This window comes from Gopherus evgoodei, chromosome 3, assembly GCF_007399415.2.
Source record: "Gopherus evgoodei ecotype Sinaloan lineage chromosome 3, rGopEvg1_v1.p, whole genome shotgun sequence".
Lineage (NCBI taxonomy): Eukaryota > Metazoa > Chordata > Testudines > Testudinidae > Gopherus > Gopherus evgoodei.
In genome coordinates, this window is record NC_044324.1 from 1,875,672 (window position 1) to 1,897,707 (window position 22,036).

At 52.6% G+C, this 22,036-nt stretch overlaps 1 protein-coding gene across 2 annotated transcripts; it reads right to left on the reverse strand.

Annotated features, from left to right (window-relative positions):
* Positions 1-9,467: 9,467 nt before the first annotated feature.
* PRR13 (proline rich 13) lies at positions 9,468-21,118 on the reverse strand. Of its 2 annotated transcripts, none has more exons than XM_030554462.1 (4): positions 21,051-21,118; positions 14,453-14,498; positions 11,586-11,989; positions 9,468-10,897 (listed from the first exon to the last, which is right to left on the reverse strand). In XM_030554462.1, the coding sequence occupies exons 1-4, from the start codon at positions 21,081-21,083 to the stop codon at positions 10,853-10,855; spliced, it is 528 nt and encodes a 175-aa protein (XP_030410322.1). In that variant the 5' UTR covers positions 21,084-21,118; the 3' UTR covers positions 9,468-10,852. The 2 variants fall into 2 exon arrangements, with proteins under 2 accessions (XP_030410322.1, XP_030410323.1); XM_030554463.1 differs by lacking the exon at positions 21,051-21,118 and adding an exon at positions 19,355-19,448.
* Positions 21,119-22,036: the final 918 nt, after the last annotated feature.

Here is a 22,036-nt window from a genome sequence, read left to right on the forward strand (position 1 = left end):
CGCCAGGCCATAGAGACGCCTAGGGCAGAGCGTCCACCGCCAGTTGATCATAGAGCGGGCTTAGGGAACGAATGGGTCCCAGGGAGATAGAGCGTCCCTCGTGCCACAGGGAAAGCGGTGGGCTCCAGCGCCACCTGCAGGCTGAGCGCTCACAGACCTCCCAGGCGCTGCTGCGTGGGGATGTGGGGACAATGGGCGAAAGTGGGAAGGGGGTGGGGAGAGAGAGCGAGCTAATGGAGGGAGGGAAGGGAATGGGCGGAGGAGGGGAGGGGGCAGGGGCAGAAGGAAGGGGAGAGGGCTGGGGGCAGAAGACAGGAGAGGGTCAGTGGAGAGGGCAGAAGAAAGGGGCAGAAAGCAGAGGGGAGGGGCAGTGGAGGGAGGCTGAATGAAGAGGCTGAGATGGTGCTGACATCTTTGCCAGGCCTGTGCCATAGCAGCCCCCTCCAGGGGCCTTGTTCAGAAGCAAATCCAACTTGATACACTGGGCTAGGCCCAGATCCTCCAAAGTATTTAGGCTCCTAAATTCGTAGAGGATACAGCTGCTAGCATGGTCACTCTGTGCAGCTGGAGTGTTATTTTGCGCCATGGCTGCTCTCGCTTGAGCTAGACTAAGGCCATGTCTACAGTCAAAAGTTAAGTAGACCCAGCTATGTCGCTGTGGGGTGCGAAAAATCTACCCCCCTGAGCGATGCAGCTAAGCCAACTTAACCCTTAGTGTAGACAGCACTAGGTCGACAGAAGAACTGGTCTCCCAACTTAGCTACTGCCTCTCGAGGAAGTGGATTAACTATGGTGATGAGAGAACACTTCCTGTGTCTGTAGTGAGTGTCTACACTGAAGCACTACACACCGCTGTAGCGTTTCAAGTGTAGACAAGCTAACTCAAGTTAACTGTGGAGGAAAGACACAACCAAAGGAAGTATTGTGTCCCATCTGGTGCCCTGTCCCCTAGAGTACAGTGCCTCTGTAAGGATATGTTTACACTGCAATTGGGGTGTGACTACAGTATGTATAGACATAACCGAGGTAGCTGTGGTGTAGGTAGTGCAGGTACCAAAAGCCGTGAAGTCACCATAGATATGCCTGCAAAACCCCATAGTGTAGATGCAGTCTACAATGACAGAAGGCGTTTTTCTGTAGGCGTTGGAACGCCATGTCCCTGAACGACAGTGGCTTCATTGACGGAAACATTCTTCTGTTGACTTAGCCTCATCTACGCTGAGAGTTAGGTCTGCATATCTACAGTGCTAGGGGTGTTGATTTTTCACACCCCTAACCAATGTAGTTATGTCAGTCCAACTTTTAAGTATAGACCAAGCCTACATGTGGGATTTGCTGCTTTAACTAAATCAGTCTAGTTGACACACACAGTTTTTCCTGGTGGGAGAAGTGGAGGCTACTCATTTATGGAGGGTTAGAGTTTGCCAGTGAAAGCAGCCAATGTGATGTGTGGGAATTAAGCTTTATTTAAAAACTACCTGAACTGTTCTCACTGCTGATTATTTGCATTAGGCCGCAGATCCCAATTGAGACCAGGGTCCTATTATGCTAGGCGCTGCACAGACACATAAGCCTCGTTCACAAAGGATCTAAATTGGGACGTTAATACGTTTTAAATAAGCCCTGGTTTAGGCACAAGTTTTGTACCAGTATGACTATGTTGGTTCAGGGTGTGATTTTGTTACCGATATAGTTATACCAGTACAACCCTTAGTGGGGCCACATTTATACCACTATAAAGGGGCCTTATACTGGTGTAGCTTATTTTCCTTCCCACACTGGAATGAGCTACACCGGTATATGCATCTTATACCAATACAGTTAAAGCGGCTAACTTTCTAGTGTCAATGAGCCCTTTAAAACCACCTGTCTCTTAACTGGATCTTTCCCTGATTTTAGGGTGTGTATGGGCAGGTGATGCCTTTAAGCAAGCTGAACTGGTTTTTAACTGGTTTTCTGCAGGGGGAATTTCCTTGGATTTTGAAGCTGTATGTAGGCGTTAGGTGGAAAACAAGACACCTAAACCCTTCCTTGCCTTCCACTGTTATAGAATCCAGAAATGTAGGTCTGCTCTTAAAAGCCTCCAATGTTGGGGATTCCACAACCTCCCTTGGAAGTCTATTCCAGAGCTTAATTAGCCCTATAGGTAGAAAGTGTTTCCTAGTATCTAACCTAAATCTCCCTCAGTGCAGATTAAGCTGATTACTTGGAGAACATGAACATGGAGAACGATTGAGCGCCATTCTGCAACAGCCCTAACACATGTGAAAACTGTTCTCAGGTCCCCCTGTGAGTCTTCTCCTCTCAAGACAAAACACTTCTACTGTTTTTAATCTGTCCCAATACATTTTCTAAACCTTTGAGCATTTTTGTTGCTTTCCTCTGTCTATATCTTTTTTTAAGGTGTGTCACTCACAATTGGACACAGTTCTCCAGCTGAGGCCTCACCAGTGTTAAGCAGATTGGCACAATTACCTCCCATGTTTTAGGTATGACACTCCTGTTAATACACCCCAGAATATTAGCCTTTCTCGCAACTGCATCATAATATTGACTCATACTTGATTTGTGATCCCCTATAACTCCTAGATCCTTTTCAGCAGTATAGCCAGTCATTCCCCCTTTTGTACCTATGCATTTGATTTTTCTTTTCTAAGTGTTGTACTTTGCCCTTGTCTTAAATAAATTTCATTTTGTTGATTTCAGACCAATTCTCCAATTTATCAAGGCCATTTTGAATTCTAATCTTGCCCTCCGAAGTGCTGGTAACCTCTCCTGGCTTGGTGTCATCTGGAAATTTTGTAAGCATACTCTCCACTCCATTAGCCAAGGCATTAATGAAAATATTGAATAGTGCTGGACCCAGGACAGACCCCTACATGATGACCCCATTAAATATGTCCCTCCAATTTGACAGTGAACCATTGATAACAATTCTTTGAGGACAGTCTTTCACCCAGTTTTGCACCTACCCTATAGTAATTTAATGTAGACCATACTTCTCTAGTTTGCTTATGAGACTATAATGTGAGACTGTGTCAAAAGCCTTCCTAAAATCAAGCTATATCATATCTACAGCTTCCCGCCTACCCATTAGGCCAGTAGCTGTGTCAAGGAAGGAAATTAGGTTGGTTTCACGTGATTTTTTCTTGCCAAATCCATGTTGGTTGTATCACTATAATCTCCTCTAGATGTTTAAAACAGATTTTTAATAATTTGTTCTAGTATCTTTCCAGATATGAAAGTTAGGCTGACTGGCCTGTAATTCCCCAGGTTCTCTTTGTTCTCATTTTTAAAGATAGGTACTATGTTTACTCTTCTCCAGTTCTCTGGGAAATCACCTGTTCTCCATGGGTTCTCAAAGACAATGGCTAAGGGTTCTAAGGTTGCTTCAGCTGGTTCTTTACGTGTTCTTGGATGAATTTCATCAGGCCCTACTCAATTAAATAAATTTAATTTATCTAAATATTCTTAGCTAACATACACGTTCCTGCAGGTGCATTACCTTTGACGACACAGAGACGTGGATAGAAGGTCGGATCAACAGTATTTTGTAATCTAAAGAGTAGAAAGTATCAGAGGGGTAGCCGCGTTAGTCTGGATCTGTAAAAGCGGCAAAGAGTCCTGTGGCACCTTATAGACTAACAAACATATTGGAGCATGAGCTTTCATGGGTGAATATTCACTTCGTTGGATGCATGTCAGAGTAAAAACTGTTTCATTATATTTTCTTGGGAGAATGGAAAAATACCGTGCAGAAGAAGAAAAAAAACAGCCTCAGAAAGATTAAAAGTGTAGCAGGAAACTTCTAAAATGTGGTAAGAAAGAACAGAAAGGCCGTTCTGTGTTATCACGCATTATTACAGCATAATTGTCAACATGCTAATTATTGTGAATGTTGTGTTTTATTTTTCTACTTATTTATTTCAGTTTAAGCTTTGTTTGTAACATTCTAATCATTGTAAAATAGTGCTGTGCAGGAAGCTGTTCACACTAACTCCTCACTGTTAGACCACCAGGGAGGAGCCCTGGCATGTGTTCACAGCTGCCATCACGGGTGTCTTTGATCCACAGACAATCATAGATCTCATTAAAACAACAAGGAGTCTGGTGGCACCTTAAAGACTAACAGATTTATTTGGGCATAAGCTTCCGTGGGTAAAAATAACTCACTTCTTCAGAGGCATGGAGTAAAAGTTCTGTATTTATGCCCAAATAAATCTGTTAGTCTTTAAGGTGCCACCAGACTCCTTGTTATTTTTGTGGATACAGACTAACACGGCTACCCCGATACTTATAGATCTCATTAAAGCTAATGGGTGCTCTGACCGCCTTTCTTTCTGGATAAATCAAAGGAGCACTTAAGCCCCTTTATGGAGCAAGGTAGCTGGAGATGATTGAAGCTACTGCCCAAGGCAATCAGTCTCAAGGCAAAGTCTGAACAGGACTAAGCTGTGATTCCATCAGTTGCCCAACTGGCAGTAAATCAGCAATTTTGAGAGTGTGCTTTTTAAGATGGGTGGCAGTTTACATACAGCTGGAGCCTGTGATTCTCTTCCTCTTGCCTCTGACCACGTATTTTTTCTTGGACTATAACCTGTGGCCAATGCAATGATGTTTTGGCTCAAACTCTGCCCAGCGCAATGACATTCTGGTTCAAACTCTGCCCAGAACAATGACGTTTTGGCCCAAGCCCTGCCCAGCACTATGACATTTTGGCTCAAACCCCACCCAGCATCATGATGCACAGATGCAAATTCTCACCCCTCCACTATTATGAGGTGGGGGAGGTAGGTTTTTTGACCAATCACGCTGCTTTGGGGCAGTTTCATGGCAACAAACTGTGCCATTCAGAATTGCAAAGCCTAAGGGATGTATTTTTAAAACTATTTAGGCACCTAGTGGGATTTTCAAAGGCACCCATAGGGTGTTAGGGGCCTAGGTCCTTTTGAAAATTCCAGTAGCAATCTGAATACCTTTAAAGATCTGGCCTTACATGACTTAGATGGCCAAGTCCAATTTTCAGAAGTGTCTGAGAAGACTAAATATCACTGAAAGATGAGGTATTTAGGTACCTAATTCCCCTGCCTTAACACCTTTAAGAATCTGGGCCAAAGTTCCTGTGTCACTTTGAAAAATGGGATTTAGACACCCACGCCACTTAGGCCTTGGAACACTGAGCAAAGCAATTCCTAAATCCAGAGTTCCTTGGGGCATAGGCCCAGCTGGAGCAGCAGGCTTGGAAGGAACTGTGAGCAAGGAAACTGTCTGCTGCTGTTCGTTTCTATGGAGTCCAGGGAAAAAGAACTCCGTGCGCATTCTTTGTAAACAAGCAGGATTGCATTAAAGAACGGATCTGACTCTGACCATTTTGTCTCCAAATAGAAAGAACTCAGCAAGGCCCCCACCTACTAGCTAACTGCTCAGGCCAAAGGGACAAGGGAGTTCCTCTTTAACATATCAACTCACCCATTCCCTACTGTGGGTCCATCACAGTTTCCCAAGGCAGCTGGATTTATACAAAGCATCCAACTCCCCCACCATTACAGCTTGCGCTAGTTTTTACAGGCCCGGCCTTGAGCTATCCCCCAAGCTGTTAGCTGTTTTGTACTGTATTAACTCCTAGAAGCTGCAGCAGCAATCAGAGCCCCATCACGCTAAGTACTGCTCAGACACGGGGGCTTGACACCATGGGGCAATCGACCAGCGTAGCTATAGCCCGATTATTATTCTGCTGATATAACTTCCCCCTGGTTGACACCACTCTAGAATATGAGAGAAGGTCCACGGGAGCTGACACACAGTCCCTGCTTCAAAAGGCTTCCAATCTAAATAGACAAGGGCAACTCAGAAGGGAACAAGAAGTATTATTTCTAGTTTATACATAGGGATGCTGAGACATCCAGCAATTTGCACAGAGGAAGAACTGGGAATTGAAGCCAGATGTCCTCTGTTGCAGGCCAGTGTCGCAGCCACATGACCATCTCTCTTCTCTTCCCCTACCATCTCCCCTCCGTGGTTACTGGGCTCCTGCAAGCAGCCCTCGTCCATCACGTTCCATTAGTCAGCACTATATCTTTAATCCCAGAGCACTACAGGCAGCAAGAAAGCCTGGCCCTTGCTTCTGCAGCTGGGCGGAAGGGCTGGCACCACCCCAACTCCCAGAATAGCCAGATGTACCTGCTAAAATAAATTAGCAGGGAAAGAGCAACTGTTGAGGGTGAAACTGGCACAGTTCTTCATCAGTGTTTGCAGCCCAGTAAAATTACAGGGGGCTGTTCACACTGTGCTTGGAGCTCTGGTTTGATGCCAGAATCACTCCCTTGACTTCAGTGCAATCGCTCCCCATTTACACCAGTGGGAGCTGAGCTCAGAAGCAAGCCTGACGTCACAGCACTCGAGGCTTGTCTCCCAGTTTAAGTTTCTCTCCTCTGGCCAAGCCCACTGTGGCTAGCTGCCCAGGTTTCCCAGGAGAAGCCAGCTTCCTTGGCCGCTCGGAGAAGAGCCCAGCCATCACAAAAATCTTTATTATTAGTATTAGCAGCACAATAACAGTGTCTGTAACTTCAAACAAATCCTGCGTCAACTGTCCTCAGGCCTGGTCTATGCTTAGAAGTTAGATCTGAACCCGGCTGTAAACAGGGGCAGGTGGGCAGAGGAATGCTTTTGTTGACCTAGCAACCGTCCCATAGGGAGGTGAGTTACCTACATCAATGGGAAACCCCCTTGCATCCACATAGGAAGCAGCTACACTATGGCGCTGCAGCAGCGTAGTGTTGACATAGCCTCAGGAGGGCCCATTCACCACAAGCGCAGGCATCTACCCCACTGGTGTTTGCACAGCTCAAGTGACTGCGTGATGTGCCAGGATAAAACCCACGTCCGCTGGGATCCAGTCTGGTGCTGAGATGGACACAGGCTGTAAGATAGAGAACATGTCTGTACTAGGGATGCCGCTGGGGTACCATGAAGTGCTGTAGCGTAGATGCTTCTTACATTCACCAAAAGGGTTCCAGGCAATCCACTTCCTGGAGCAGCAGTAGCTTGCTTGATGGAAGAATTCTTCTGTCACCCTAGCTGCGGCTAGCCTGGGGGTTAGGTTGGCTTGACTACGGTGCTTGGGGTGTGAGTTTCCCCATGGCCTGGAGCGACACAGCTAGGCTGATCTATCAGAGGGGTAACCGTGTTAGTCTGGATCTGTAAAAGAATACTTTTTACCCACGAAAGCTCATGCTCCAATACGTCTGCTAGTCTATAAGGTGCCACAGGACTCTTTGCTAGGTTGATCTAAATCTTAAGCATAGACCAGAGCACAGACAAAGGCAGCCAGAGACCAGTTATATTGTTCGTTTTTTATCTGGAGCAGGATTTAATATTCATATCCCTGCGCAGATACAAATATATATCCAAGGATACAGCTATCCATGGATAGAAATTGATATCTGCTGAACTGCCAGGGCTCTCCCAGGAACTGTGGGGCTGCTGCTCCCAGGAGCCAGTGCTCGATGCTGGCAGCTCCTCCCTGTGTACTGCCCCCAGACCTGGGGTCAGTCTGGTGTGGCTGTATAGACCCCACACATGAGACACAGTCACGCAGACAGCTGCATGGAAGGGACAGGGTGGTACAGTTGCATAGGAGGTGCTGCCAGTGTTGGGTGCTGGCTCCTGGGAGCAGCAGCCCGAGTTGACTCCTTTTGCTGCTGCAGTTCCTGGCAGGGCCCTGTTGTTCAGTGGATACTGATTTCTGTCTGCTGATATAAATTTGTATCGTAGAATATCAGGGTTGGAAGGGACCTCAGGAGGTCATCTAGTCCAACCCCCTGCTCAAAGCAGGATCAATCCCCAGCCAGATTTTTGCCCCAGGTCCCTAAATGGCCCCCTCAAGGACTGAACTCACAACCCTGGGTTTAAGCAGGCCAATGCTCAAACAGCTGAGCTATCCCTCCCCCCATTAGTTTATTAATACTAACAACATGTTGGGATCAATGATGAGCATTCACTGTAGCAGGACTTGAAGTACAGCATAGCCAATCACCGCTGAAAGTCATGAGATTTGCTTAACCCATGAGACTGCCAAAAGATTTTGTGTGTGTGTGTGTTTGGGGGGGGAGGGGGTGTTATCTGCAATCTAATTTCTAAATCTAAGCCAGTGGCTCTCAACCTTTCCAGACGACTGTACCCCTTTCAAGAGTTGGATTTGTCTTGCATACCCCCAACTTTCACCTCACTTAAAAACAATGTGCTTACAAAAATCAGGCATAAAATAAAAAAGTGCCCCAGTACACTAGCTCTGAAAAATTGCTTCCTTTCTCATTTTTCCCATATTATTATAAAATAGATCAATTGGAATATAAATATTATACTTACATTTCAGTAGAAAAGCCATTGTCTGCATGAAATTTTAATTTGTACTGACTTTGCTAGTGTTTGTGATGTAGTCTGTTGTAAAACTAGGCGACTATCTAGATGAGTTGATGCACCCCCTGGAAGACCTCTGCATACCCCCATAGGTATGTGGACCCCTGGATTGCGAACCATTAGTCTAAGCCAGGGGTCTCCAACGCGATGCCCGCAGGTGCCATGGTTGGCGCTCGAGCATCTGCCAAAATACTGCTGAAATTCGGCGGTGACGCTGCTTGCCGCCGTCAAGCAACGTCATCGAGAAGCGTCGCCGCCAAAATTCGGCAGCATTTCAGCGGATGCTCGACTGCTGCCACAGTCCTTCATCTGGCGCCCGCCAGACGAAAAGGTTGGGGACCACTGGTCTAAGCCACTAGGACAGGGACCATCTTTTTGTTCACAGTGGGGTCCTGATCCAGGATCCTGGTTCACCACAACACAAAGAAAAGTTGCAACAAAAAGGCATATTTTTAAGCTTTTAGTTTTCTCTGAAGGCTAGAAACTTTTTTAAAATGAAAGTTGAAATTCTCACGTAATCATGACTTCAGGAGCTGGGGCTTTAAGAAAAAACACACCAAACACTGGGAGATTTACCAACACAGGGAGGCGGGGGCAGATCCCAAATCAGAAGCTGCAGTCATAGGAACACAGCACAAGCCCGTAGAAGGGTGCGCAAACCTTGAGGGCAGGCTGGGGTCTCATTCACATAGAGCTCAGCCCAGAATAGCAGCTTCAGCCTGGCACACTGACCAAGACTCGGGAAGCAACCAGAGACGTGGTGAGAGGTGGCAGGAAGTTTAATCTGATGTTTAGGCGACGGTTGCCATTTTGGCTGATGGTGAGGATTCAACTGGGGCTCTCCAGAGCTGAAAGCACAAGCAGCTTCGGGTTGAACTAAAGAGTCAAGGCTCTTTATGTAGGGCCGCAACAGTCCTCTGCAAATGGGGAACCCAGGAATGCCCGCTGCCCAGCCAGTTAAATTTGCAATTAAAAGCAGACGCCCCCCTGTGGGAAGGGTGCAGCAATTCTGGGAAGTCACCAGCACCTTTGATACAGTGACTGCAGCTCGATATGAAAACCAAAAAACTTTATTGGAGAAGCGATGAACAGATACAAATATAGAGCAGGTAGAGGACACAACTTCCACAGCCAGAGGGATTAAAATAAAGTCTGCACGGGAGCACCATGCAACAGCCGTCATGGCTAGTCCAGATTCATCCTGGTCCTCTCTGTGCCCATGTGCAGAGCTCAGGCTCCAAAACCATCCCAAAGATAGCCCTGAGCCATGTTACATAGCTCCACGTTGCAGCGCTGAGTCATCTTCTTCAGCACGAAGAGACAGCCGGCAGATACTACAGATCCCAGTAGGCCATGCTCCAGCCCAACAATTGGGAACACAGGGGGAGCACAACATGTTGGGACTTTTAGTCTTCTTAGGCCATGCGTTTGTGTTAGTGATGAGATATGGCTGCATTCTGTTTTATACAGTGTCAGACAGACTCTATTTGGGTAGCTCCTACACCTCCCACCAAGGGGACCTCTTGGAATACCGGCCCCGCCTCTAACCCTTTCCTTCCAAGATCATTGTTGAGGAGCGGGGCGAGGGGAAGTGGGAGAGGGAAAAAACAAATCTTCATACTAAAATCAAGTTTAAAAAACTCGTATAAAGTTATCCCTGATCTTGTACATTCATTTACGACATAAGACATTCGGAATTTTAATTCAGAGCTATTATTCCAAGCACTTCTGTGATTAGTTTTTATACATACTATATAGACTTTGTGTGATTAGTTTCTATATAGACTACCTCCTCCCTCAGCCCCAAAAGGAACATCCCACCAGAAAACGGACAACTGGGGGCAGATTTATCCAAAGTCATTTAGATACCCAACTTCCTTATGTCTTTGAAAACAAACCTGCCTCTCAGCCAGTCAGCAACATCCCCAGATTTCTGCAGGCCAGTCAGAACGAGCCAGAATAGAAATGAAGGGAGCTGCTGGTGTAGATACTTTGATTTGCAAGGACTTATTCTGCAGTCACATCATGAACGGGGCATAGGCTGTGAGTTGGGAGGCTCCAATTTTTAAGTCCAGAAGGGACTTGTCATGAAAGGTAAAAAAGCTCAGAGTCCCAACTGTAATATTGCTACAGGGCTCCTGCATTTTAACACCCGACCCCTAGTGCACCTGCTTTTAATGATAAGTTGCACCTCTGATTGCACCAGTGCCCTCTATCATCCAATCAGTGACATCCAGATTAGCGTATGGCTCACCAGGGCTCCCTGTTCTGTGCCACGGTCTTTCTTGGGGATTTTAGCCTCTGTCCCTAGCCCTGTTATACAGGCTGTTAGGGAGGTGGCTGGGATCGGTCCAGTCAGCCAGTGGCTTGGTTGTAGCAGGGGAAGATCACTGTCTGGTCTGTGGGAAGCATGTGTGGCGGAAGGAAGCCTCAGTCAGTCGCTGCTGCTGCTGCTGCTGGAGGAGGAGGAAGAGGAATGCTGCAGGAAGGGAGAGAGAAACCATGAGGCTTGGACCTCAGCCCAGGGAGTTGACATGCTGTTGGCAGGTGGATGGCTCGGAATAGAAAGGAAAAGGGCACCCTGCTAACAGGGCCCTGAGCTGCTGCCCATGGAAGCAGGGCGAGCTCCCACAGGGGGACCGCCTACCCATCCCACCAACCACTGCCACCCTCCCCCAGTGTTACAAGGTTTGTGTAGTTGGCAAGGGGGTCATGGGTCTAATCCCCACCCTGGCCACACATCCATGTACAGGGGCTCCCCTGCCATGCCCAGAGGAGTTCCTCTACTTGCATTGCCCCCACCCCACACTGTAAAGGGAGTGGGGGGTGCCTTAATCACAGAGACTAGGAACTACGCCAAGACTCCTCCAGACTCATGTAATGAGGAACCAGCAGCACTGGCTGGACTCAAACCAGCATCCAGGATGCGCAAGGGTCCCCACCCCAAGTCCTGAGCGAACCAGCCGCCCTCCCTGGCAAGGTTCAGTGATGGCACTAATTGCTGAACAGATGGGCGAGGGGGAACCCAACCCACACACAGGTACTGAGAAAAAACCCAACACACTAGCTTTCTCCTTTCCCTCCCCCTACCCAGCACGTACCTCTGACCACTATGCCAGAATGCACCCCCATTCCCCCACCACCACCACCCCCACACACGCACTGACCTTTCCATGCTTGTGCAGCTTGTGTGGCTTGTGCACCTTGTGAGCCTTCTTCATCTTCTTCCTCATCTTCTTCGCTGCCTTCTTGTCCAGCACTTGGGTCCCAACCACGACGGTCCCAGGCATCAGGGGATTAATACCCATCCCCCCGGGCATACCAGGAGCAGGTGGTGGGTAGGGACCCAGAGGGTAGCAAGGCTGCTGGCTGGGAAAAGGGGGTTGAATGGGGTGGCCGGGGGGGTATGCAGGCTGCCCTGGAACCCCCATTGGAGGGGTGGGATAGGAGCCAGGGGGCACTGTGCCTGGGGGGAAAGCAGGGTTCACAGAAGGCGGGTAGGCAGGATTGGAGCCAGGTGGGTACATGGGGTTGGGAGGAAAGGCCGCTCCGGGGTAGGCACAAGGCTGTCCTAAAAGGAGAATAAACCAAGTGTCACAGCCAGCAGGAGAAGAGACACATCCTGGAGCAATATCCCGCCCCCTAGCACTGCCCTGCTCTCAGCTCCACTCTGCAGCAACACTGGGACTTCCCCACCTCACTGCCCCCTGTCCCCTCCCCCCCCCCGTGACAGCACAGGGGAGCGACACCAAGTGTTTTAGGCTTGGTTGCTGCTCCCTAGCTTTGCTTGCCGCCTTTGCTGCTTGGGGAGTGTGGGGGGTCCCCTGGTTCCTGCAGGGGCAGTTGCCCTCTCTGGACTGCAATGATGCCCCCAGTGGGTTGCCAGAAGGGGTAACTGACCAGGTCCTGGGGTTTTAAGAGCATCAGCTGCAATTGCTTGAGCTAGAGGAACAGCTCCACTGGCTTAGCTGACTCCACCCTCTGTATGTGTTTCAGCTTCAGGGGGGGCATGGCCATAAGAACGGCCATGCTGGCTCAGACCACTGGTCCAGCTAGCCCAGTGACAATCCCAGGTGCGCCAGAGGGAATGAACTGAACAGGGCAATTTATCCAGTGATCCATCTTGACTTCCAGTCCTAGCTTCTGGCAGTCAGAGGCCGCTAGGGACACGCAGAGCATGGAGTGTGGCCCTGACCATCTTGTCTAACAGCCATTGATGGACCTATCCTCCAGGAACGTTTCACTCTTTTTTGAAGCCACTTATACTTTTGGCCTTCACAACATCCCCCGGCAACCAATTCCACAGGCTGACTGTGCACTGTGTGAAGAAGTACTATCTTTTGTTCGTTTTAAACCTGCTGCCTAGTAATTTCACTGGGTGACCACTGGTCTGTGTGTTATGAGAAGGGATAAATAACACTTCCTTATTCACTTTCTCCACACCAGTCATGACTCTATAGTCCTCTATCATATCCCTCCTTAGCCATCTTTTTTAAGATGAACCGTCCCAGTTATTTTAATCTCTTCTCATACGGAAGCTGTTCCATCCCCGCAAACAATTTTGTTACCCTTCTCTGCACTTTTCCAACTTCTAATGTATCGGTTTTGAGATGGGGCAACCAGAATTGCACACAGTATTCAAGGGGTGGGTGTACCACAGGTTTATCAATACCAATATGATATTTTCGGTCTCATTATTAGGAACCATTAGGAAAGGGATAGATATTCAATTGGCTTTTTTGGCTGTCGCTGCACATTGAGCAGATGTTTTCAGAGAACTATCCGCAATGACTTCCAGATCTCTATCTTGAGTGGTAGCAGCTACTTTAAACCCCATCATTTTGCATGTACTGTATCGTTGGGATTTTTTGTTTTCCAAAGTGCATTGCTTAGCATTTACCACCATTGAATTTCATCTGCCCAGTCACCCAGTTTAGGGAGATCCCTTTGTAATTCTTTGTAGTCAGTTTTGACCTTACCTATCTAGAGTAATTTTGGATCACCTGCAAACTTTCCCACTTCACTATTTACCCCTTTTTCCAGATCATTTATGAACATGTTGAACAGCACTGGTCCCAGTACAGATCTTTGGGGACCCTGCTATTTACCTCTCCCCACAGTAAACACTGACCATTTATTCCTACCCCTTCTTTCCAATCTTTTAACCAGTTACTGATCTAGGAGAGGATCTGTCCCTTTATCCCATGACTGCCTACTTTGCTTAAGAGCCTTTGGTAAAGGATCTTGTCAAAGGCTTTCTAAAAGTTTAAGTACATTACAGCCACTGGCTGATCCATGGCCACATATTTGTTGACCCCCCTCAAAGAATTCTAATAGATTGGTGAGGCATGATTTTTCTTGACAAAAGCCATGTTGACTCTTCCCTAACATATCATGTTTATCTATGTTAATAATTGGAGATATCCTATCTCCTAGAACTGGAAGGGACCCTGAAAGGTCCTTGAGTCCAGCCCCCTGCCTTCACTAGCAGGACCACGTACTGATTTTCCCCAGATCCCCAGGTGGCCCCCTCAAGGACTGAACTCACATCCCTGGGTTTAGCAGGCCAATGCTCAAACCACTGAGCTATCCCTCTCCTGCAGCTGACAATTCTGTTCAAGGCTATAGTTCCAACCAATCTGCCTACTGCTGATTTATTACAGTTACTGTTTAATTTCACAATTTCCTCTGTTGACACCTCAATCTGGGACAGTTCTTCAGATTTGTCACCAAAAAAGAATAGCTCAGGGATGGGAATCTCCCTCTCGTGCACTGCAGTGGAAGACTGATGCAGAGTTAGCATGAGGCACATGCTGCGTCTGCGTCCCACTGAACCTGCCACCAAAACCTCCAGCTCATTTCACATGGACCACCCAAGCTGGGCTAGATTTGAACCTGCTGCTTCAGAGGAAAGAGGGAGCCCCATATCCCTTCTTTCCCCTGCTGAGGCAAAGAACGGGGGAGCATCAGAGGGGAAGCCAGAGGAGCAGCTGAGAAACCTGCCAGACTTGCCATCGGTCCTGTTGCCCCTCACCTGCGTTGGGATCCGACATGGTTAGAGAGGAGAAGTGTCCTGTCACCTGGAGGGAAAGAGACAGTGTCAAGCAAAGCGGGTAAATAGCACAGGGCAAGCATGGGTCACCCAGGACCAAGTCTCTGGTGCAGCAGCGGATTAGCCCAGCCAGCCCTAGAGCTCGGATAAGAGAACACCAGATGGCGACAGCCTGCTGTTTGCATCCCTAACAGAGATCAGGGCCTGCCCTAGCCCTCGTCCAGACTAACCCGCGGCATCGGCGGGTTAAAATCGATTGCTCGGGGATCGATATATCGCGTCTAGTCTGGACACGATGTATCGATCCCCGAGCGCGCTTACATCGATTCCGAAACTCCATCAACCCGAACGGAGTTCCGGAATCGACACGGAGACCCGCGGACATCGATGCAGCGCCGTCCAGACGGGTGAGTACCTCGATTTTAGAAATTCGACTTCAGCTACGTTATTCCCGTAGCTGAAGTTGCGTATCTAAAATCGATTTTAATATCTAGTCTGGACGTGGCCCTAGAGAGCCTACCATCTAACTAGACAAAAGACAGAAGAGGAGACTGGAGAGGGGCACTGCCTTGTCCCAGGTCACCCTGGCAGAGCCAGGAGTAAAACCCAGGTCTCCTGGCTGCCAGCCGAACGCTCTAGCCACCAGGCCCCATGTCCTCATCAAGAGGCAGCTCAGGCTGGTGACTGATTTTCCATCCCTCCCAGGAGGAGAAGTCCACAGCCCGCACCCTCACAGTCTCCTCTCCTGTTGGCCACGCAGCATATGTACCCAAAGAAATGGGCAGAGGAACAAACAGGATCACAGGTACAGCAGCTGCTTCCTCCTATCTAGCCAAGCAGGTGTGGCTTGGGGCATGCATGAAGCTCGAGCTCGGCCGACTCTGGTGTAACCATCCTGCCCCCTGACAAAGGCACTGAGACACCTGAACAGGAGAGGCTGCTAGGCTATTTCAGGGCACCCCCACACCTTCCCGCTTCCACTGCTCCAGCCCCATCACCTCCCTGGCTTCCTCTGCCATCCCCCAACGCTGCACCCCACATGCCCCCCAAGCTCCTCCACAGCCCTCCTCAAACTCCACTTAATCTCTGCTTCAAGCCATCAGCTCCCCTCCCCACCCCAGGGTGCTGGGTCCTGTCCATCCCCAGACAGCCCCCTGCCAAAAAGACCTTACAATCAAGGCCACCATTTCATTAGTGTTAAATCACCTCTGGGCAAGGACCCCCACCTGCAGTATCTGAAACCCAAACCTCTTGTGTTCTTCTCCTCTCTCCCCAGATGCTGCTCGGTAACAGTTACCAGCGAAACAAGAATTTACAGCTGGATTGGGATGGGGGAAGGGGTCCCTATGCAGGCTCCCCCACTCCTCAAGGTCAGACTAACCCCAGACATCCTTTGGCACCACCACCTTTCCTTGGAGGAGCATGGGCAAGCAGGCACTCCAGCCACCCTTAGCCCTCCTACAGGAGAGGGGCAATTACAGGTCAGCCCCCAGCTCTGTATCTGCAGCTGTGGGAGGAGATGTGGGGGGGGGGGGTTAGGATAGAAGGTACATTCAGGGGACAATGCTTTGCTACAAGAAATGAGCCTAATCCACCCCAACTCCCATTCCAACACCGACCCTCCCGCCCCTGCAACACACAAACACACACAGAGATCTGCAGAGAAAGAAAAAAACTCAGCTAATCAAATCGATTCAGAGCAAAGTGAAACCAACCCAACCCGTCTCAGTTCACCCTCCTAAGCAGAGATGGGTCCAAGGCCAGGCAGCACAAAGTGACTCAGCTAGATTGCCCCACCCTTGAGATCTCTTCAGTTTTTAAAGTTCAGGAGTAGGGAGCAGCTCAGGGACACCCCACCCCATGCCCTGCAGCCCAGGACAGCCAGCCAAGGCTTAAATTTGTGCTGAAAGAGGTGCCGGGGCTCAAACAACTAGAAGCTGAGGCTTAAAGCAATTTTTTTTTATAATCATAACTGATGCAGCAAACTCAGAGGTGCCCGGGCGATGAACTGCTGAGCTTAGAGGTACCAGGGCTCAGCCCTGGCACAAGTTAAGCACCAGACACCGCTGCGTTGCCACACAGAGGTGACCAGCTCTCTCTCAGGAAGGTTGGCAGCTCAGCAAAAAGAACTAATGGGGGAGGCAGAGGGTTGGTGACCCATGCAGACTGCAACTCACCGAGGACCCACAGAGTTACAATGCCCCACGCCAAGCCTCACACGCCCACCCCTCCGAAAATTCGGGGGGAGTGGGAAAGCAGCCTCTAAGAGGTCAGTATGAGAGCAGAACTAGTTTAGCTACCCACAACAGAGGAGAATCAGATTTGGGATGTGCAAATTACAGAGACGGAAGAGGGGTGTGCATGGGGGGCAGACAGAGGAACGTGCATGGGGGTTGTGCAGGGGAACCTGCACCAGAGGTGAACAGACAGACAGATGGGTGTGCAGGGTGGGTGCAGAGAGGGACGGACTGACAGCTGTGTGTGGGGAGGATACACATAAACAGAGGGACGGATAGACAGAGGGGTGTGCAGGAGGATGCACAGAGGGACAGGTGTGCAGGGGGGAATATGCAGAGGGGCATGCATGGGGGAGGGACAGACAGGGCGTGTCCAGGGGGATGCACAGAGGGACTGAGAGACTGACAGCTGTGCAGGGGAGGACACAAGGAGGGGCACCCATGGGTCAGGGACAGACAGGCAGACAGATGCACGTGTGGGGGGGATACACAGAGGGATATGCACGGTAGGGAGGGAGGGACAGACAAAGAGGTGTGCAGGGGGACGCACAGGGACAGACTGACAGTTGTGTGGGGGATGCCCGGGGAGAGGGACAGACAGAGGGACATATAGGGTGGGGGGACACAGGGAAGTGTGGGGGGAGGGAAGGACAGACAGACAGATGGGTGGGTGTGCAGGGGGATACACGGGGGGGGGGACGGACAGAGGGACAGGGGTGGAGGGAGGGCCGGACAGACAGACAGGTGGGTGGGTGTGCAGGGGGATACACGGGGGGGGCGGACGGACAGAGGGACGGGGGGGGAGAGGGACGCAGGGGGATACACAGGAGGGCCGGACAGACAGAGGGACAGGGGTGGAGGGAGGGCTGGACAGACAGACAGACGGGTGGGCCTGCAGGGGGATACACCGGGGGGACGGACGGACAGAGGGAGGGACCCAGGGGGATACACGGGGGGGAGAGGAGGGACCCAGGGGGATACACCGGGGGGCCGGACAGGCAGACAGGTGGGTGGGTGTGCAGGGGGATACACAGGAAGGCCGGACAGACAGAGGGACAGGGGTGGAGGGAGGGCCGGCCGGCCGGACAGACAGACAGACGGGTGGGTGTGCAGGGGGATACACGGGGGGGGGGGGCGGACGGACAGAGGGACGGGGGAGGGGGGAGAGGGACGCAGGGGGATACACAGGAGGGCCGGACAGACAGAGGGACAGGGGTGGAGGGACGGACGGACGGACGGACAGACAGACAGGTGGGTGGGTCTGCAGGGGGATACACAGGAGGGCTGGACAGACAGACAGGTGGGTGGGTCTGCAGGGGCATACACAGGGGGGACGGACGGACAGAGGGAGGGACGGGGTGGAGAGACCCAGGGGGATACACGGGGGGGACAGACGGACACCAGGATGGGGGGAGAGGAGGGACCCAGGGGGGACACACGGGGGGGGGGGCGGACAGACAGGTGGGTGGGTGTGCAGGGGGATACACGGGGGGACGGACGGACACCAGGACGGGGCGGGGGGGAGGAGGGACCCAGGGGGATACACGGGGGGGGGGGGGCGGAGGGACGGGGGAGGGGGGAGAGGGACGCAGGGGGATACACAGGAGGGCTGGACAGACAGACAGGTGGGTGGGTGTGCAGGGGGATACACGTGGGGACGGACGGACACCAGGACGGGGCGGGGGGGAGGAGGGACCCAGGGGGATACACGGAGTGGCCGGACAGGCAGACAGGTGGGTGGGTGTGCAGGGGGATACACAGGAGGGCCGGACAGACAGAGGGACAGGGGTGGAGGGAGGGCCGGCCGGACGGACAGACAGACAGGTGGGTGGGTGCGCAGGGAGATACACGGGGGGACGGACGGACACCAGGACGGGGGGGAAGGAGGGACCCAGGGGGATACACGGGGGGGGGGGCGGAGGGACGGGGGAGGGGGGAGAGGGACGCAGGGGGATACACAGGAGGGCTGGACAGACAGACAGGTGGGTGGGTCTGCAGGGGCATACACAGGGGGGACGGACGGACAGAGGGAGGGACGGGGTGGAGGGACCCAGGGGGATACACGGGGGGGACAGACGGACACCAGGATGGGGGGAGAGGAGGGACCCAGGGGGACACACGGGGGGGGGCGGACAGACAGGTGGGTGGGTGTGCAGGGGGATACACGGGGGGGCCGGACGGACAGACAGGTGGGTGGGTGTGCAGGGGGATACACGGGGGGACGGACGGACACCAGGACGGGGCGGGGAGGAGGAGGGACCCAGGGGGATACACGGAGTGGCCGGACAGGCAGACAGGTGGGTGGGTGCGCGCGCAGGGGGATACACAGGAGGGCCGGCCAGACAGAGGGACAGGGGTGGAGGGAGGGCCGGCCGGACGGACAGACAGACAGGTGGGTGGGTGGGTGCGCAGGGGGATACACGGGGGGTCGGACGGACACCAGGACGGGGGGGGAGGAGGGACCCAGGGGGATACACAGGAGGGCCGGACAGACAGGGGTGGAGGGAGGGCCGGACAGACAGACAGGTGGGTGGGTGTGCAGGGGGATACACGGGGGGGGCGGACGGACAGAGGGAGGGACCCAGGGGGATACACGGGGGGGGAGGAGGGACCCAGGGGGATACACACACACCCCGCCCCCGGTCACCTTTGCAGCCAGCGGCTCCGCTCCCGAGCTCCCCGCTGTGCCCCGCCGGCTTCCGGGCAGCGCTGGTGTCCCCGGCCCGCCCGGCCCCCATTGGCTGGCGCAGGCCCGGGGCCGCTCCGCACTGGCTGGCCCCGCTGTCCGTCACCCCCTGACCGCGCTGCGGGACGGAGCCAGTGGCCCCGCTCACAAGGGCCACGCCCGCCTCCGGGCCTGGGGGGAGGGGCAGGTTCGGGCCCCGCCCCGCCGGCCTCTGCCCTGCACTGGAGAGGGGGAGGGGACTCCGGACTCCTGGGTTCTCCCCCCTGCTCTGGGAGGAGGGCGTCGAGCGGGGGGGCTGGGACTCCGGACTCCTGGGTTCTCCCCCCTGCTCTGGGAGGGGGGGTGTCGAGCGGGGGGGCTGGGACCCCGGACTCCTGGGTTCTCCCCCCTGCTCTGGGAGGGGGGTGTCGAGCGGGGGGGCTGGGACCCCGGACTCCTGGGTTCTCCCCCCTGCTCTGGGAGGGGGGTGTCGAGCGGGGGGGCTGGGACTCCGGACTCCTGGGTTCTCCCCCCTGCTCTGGGAGGGGGGCGTCGAGCGGAGGGGCTGGGACTCCGGACTCCTGGGTTCTCCCCGCTGCTCTGGGAGGGGGGTGTCGAGCGGGGGGGCTGGGACCCCGGACTCCTGGGTTCTCCCCCCTGCTCTGGGAGGGGGGGTGTCAAGCGGGGGGGCTGGGACTCCGGACTCCTGAGTTCTCCCCGCTGCTCTGGGAGGGGGGTGTCGAGCGGGGGGGCTGGGACCCCGGACTCCTGGGTTCTCCCCCCTGCTCTGGGAGGGGGGTGTCAAGCGGGGGGGCTGGGACCCCGGACTCCTGGGTTCTCCCCCCTGCTCTGGGAGGGGGGGTGTCAAGCGGGGGGGCTGGGACTCCGGACTCCTGGGTTCTCTCCCCTGCTCTGGGAGGGGTGGGAGTCTAGTGGGTTAAAGCCGGGGGGAGGGGGGCTGGAAATCTGGACTCCTTGGGCCTAGCTCCAGCTGCAGGAGGGACGTGTTGTGTAGTGGTTAGGGACGGGGATTGAGCATCAAGTCTGCTGGATTTTCTTCCTGGCTCTAGGAAGAGCGTGGTCTGGTATTTGGTGAAGGGGAGGGGGGTGTGCGCTAGACTCCTCTGTTGGATTCTGGGCTTTGTACAGGAGTGTGGTTCACTGGTCAGATTCAGGGAGCAGCATCCAGAATTGATTGGCTGTGTCTCGTCAGCTATCTGTGCCTCAGTTTCCCCACCTGGAAAACAGGGATAACAACTCCAACCCATATTGAGGGGGGGAGGAGGTGGCTTGTGAGGCTTAATTCACTAATGCTTGGGAAGTGCTTTGAGATCCTCAGATGAGAGGTGGCAAAGAAACATTCTGGCTGTTCAGTTTCACACCATTGAAATCCATGGCACTGAGGGCTCTTTTGAGAGGCAGAGAAAGCTCTGGGAAGGATGGTCCAGTGGGTAGGGCACCAGCTTGGAGACCTGGGATAGATTCTTGCATCATCCGCATTTGTCCTGATTGACCTGGACAAGTCATATAGTCTATCATGTGCCTCAGTTTCCCCATCTGTAAATGGGGCTCATACCCCATGGGTATGTGAGGATAAAATCTGCTAATAAGTGTAAAGCACCCAGGTATTACAGTGATGGATATATAACACTGGATAGAGAAACAGCAAGGCAGTGACCTTTCCTAGGTAGATCCTCAACTTTGTGATCATCAGATCTGAAGTGCCCAAAAGGTCCCTGGTGGCTCCTTAAGATGCAGGAGCGAATTCAGAGGGGATCAAGCAGAGCTTCAAGTGATCTGAAAAAAGTGGGAGTCTATCATCATCTGGGAGCAAGAGCTTTTGTAAGACAGACCTTAGGGTGCGCCCCTCAGAGAGAGTCCCCCGCCCCCAAACACACGTGCTTTAAGATGTGGGGATCAGGGCCTGTTCCCGAGAGATTAGTCAGTGCCAAGCTGGGGAGTGGGGTGTGGGTGTCTCGAGGGCACAGGCCCTGTCCTGGAGCCCGGCCAAGTTAGAGCACTGCGTGTTTACACACAGCTCTGATGACACTGCATGAAAGCAAAGCTCACCTGACAGCAGCGCCAAGGTCACTCAAAGGATAGTGTCCCTAGGGAGCGCTGCCCAGTGTATTAGGCAATGAAACTACATGAGGGAAAGGGAGTTGGGCCTGGGGAGTCTCTTGGGAAAACCAGCAAAGTTTTATTGGGTTGTTTTCTAATCAGTCTAGTGGTTACAGCAGAAGATTGGAGCCAGGACTCCTGGGTTCTAGCCCTGGCTCCGGGAGGGGACTAGGATATAATGGTTAGAGCAGGTGGGGTAGGAGCCAGGCCTCCTGGGTTCTGTTCCCCCTTCTGGGAGGGGAGTGGGCTCAAGCAGGTAAGGATGGAAGGCAGGACACAGCTGTAATGAATAGAACGGATCTTTTATTGAGGCTGCTGGACATAGACTGACCCTGAGTTCCCACTGCTTAGTGCCATGATATGGGGCCATCCTAAATCCTGGCCTGGGTTCGGCTGCCGTGAAGGGAATGGTGCGCACACGACAGGCTCTGTTTGTAGCTCTGGCACGACTGGTGACACTTGGTCATATACCTCGCTTACCCTGTTACTTCCCTGCGGAAATCGGGACAACACCCCTGACCTGGGACAAAGGGGGGGATGCCT

Coding starts and splice junctions, on each gene's coding strand:
- PRR13 (XM_030554462.1), bottom strand. CDS start 21,083: ATGATCACAAAGTTGAGGATCTACCTAGGAAAG. Junction 14,499..21,050: donor TGAGGATCTACCTAGGAAAG/GTCACTGCCTTG, acceptor CTTTCCCTCCAG/GTGACAGGACACTTCTCCTC. Junction 10,898..11,585: donor AGCTGCACAAGCATGGAAAG/GTCAGTGCGTGT, acceptor CCCTTCCTGCAG/CATTCCTCTTCCTCCTCCTC.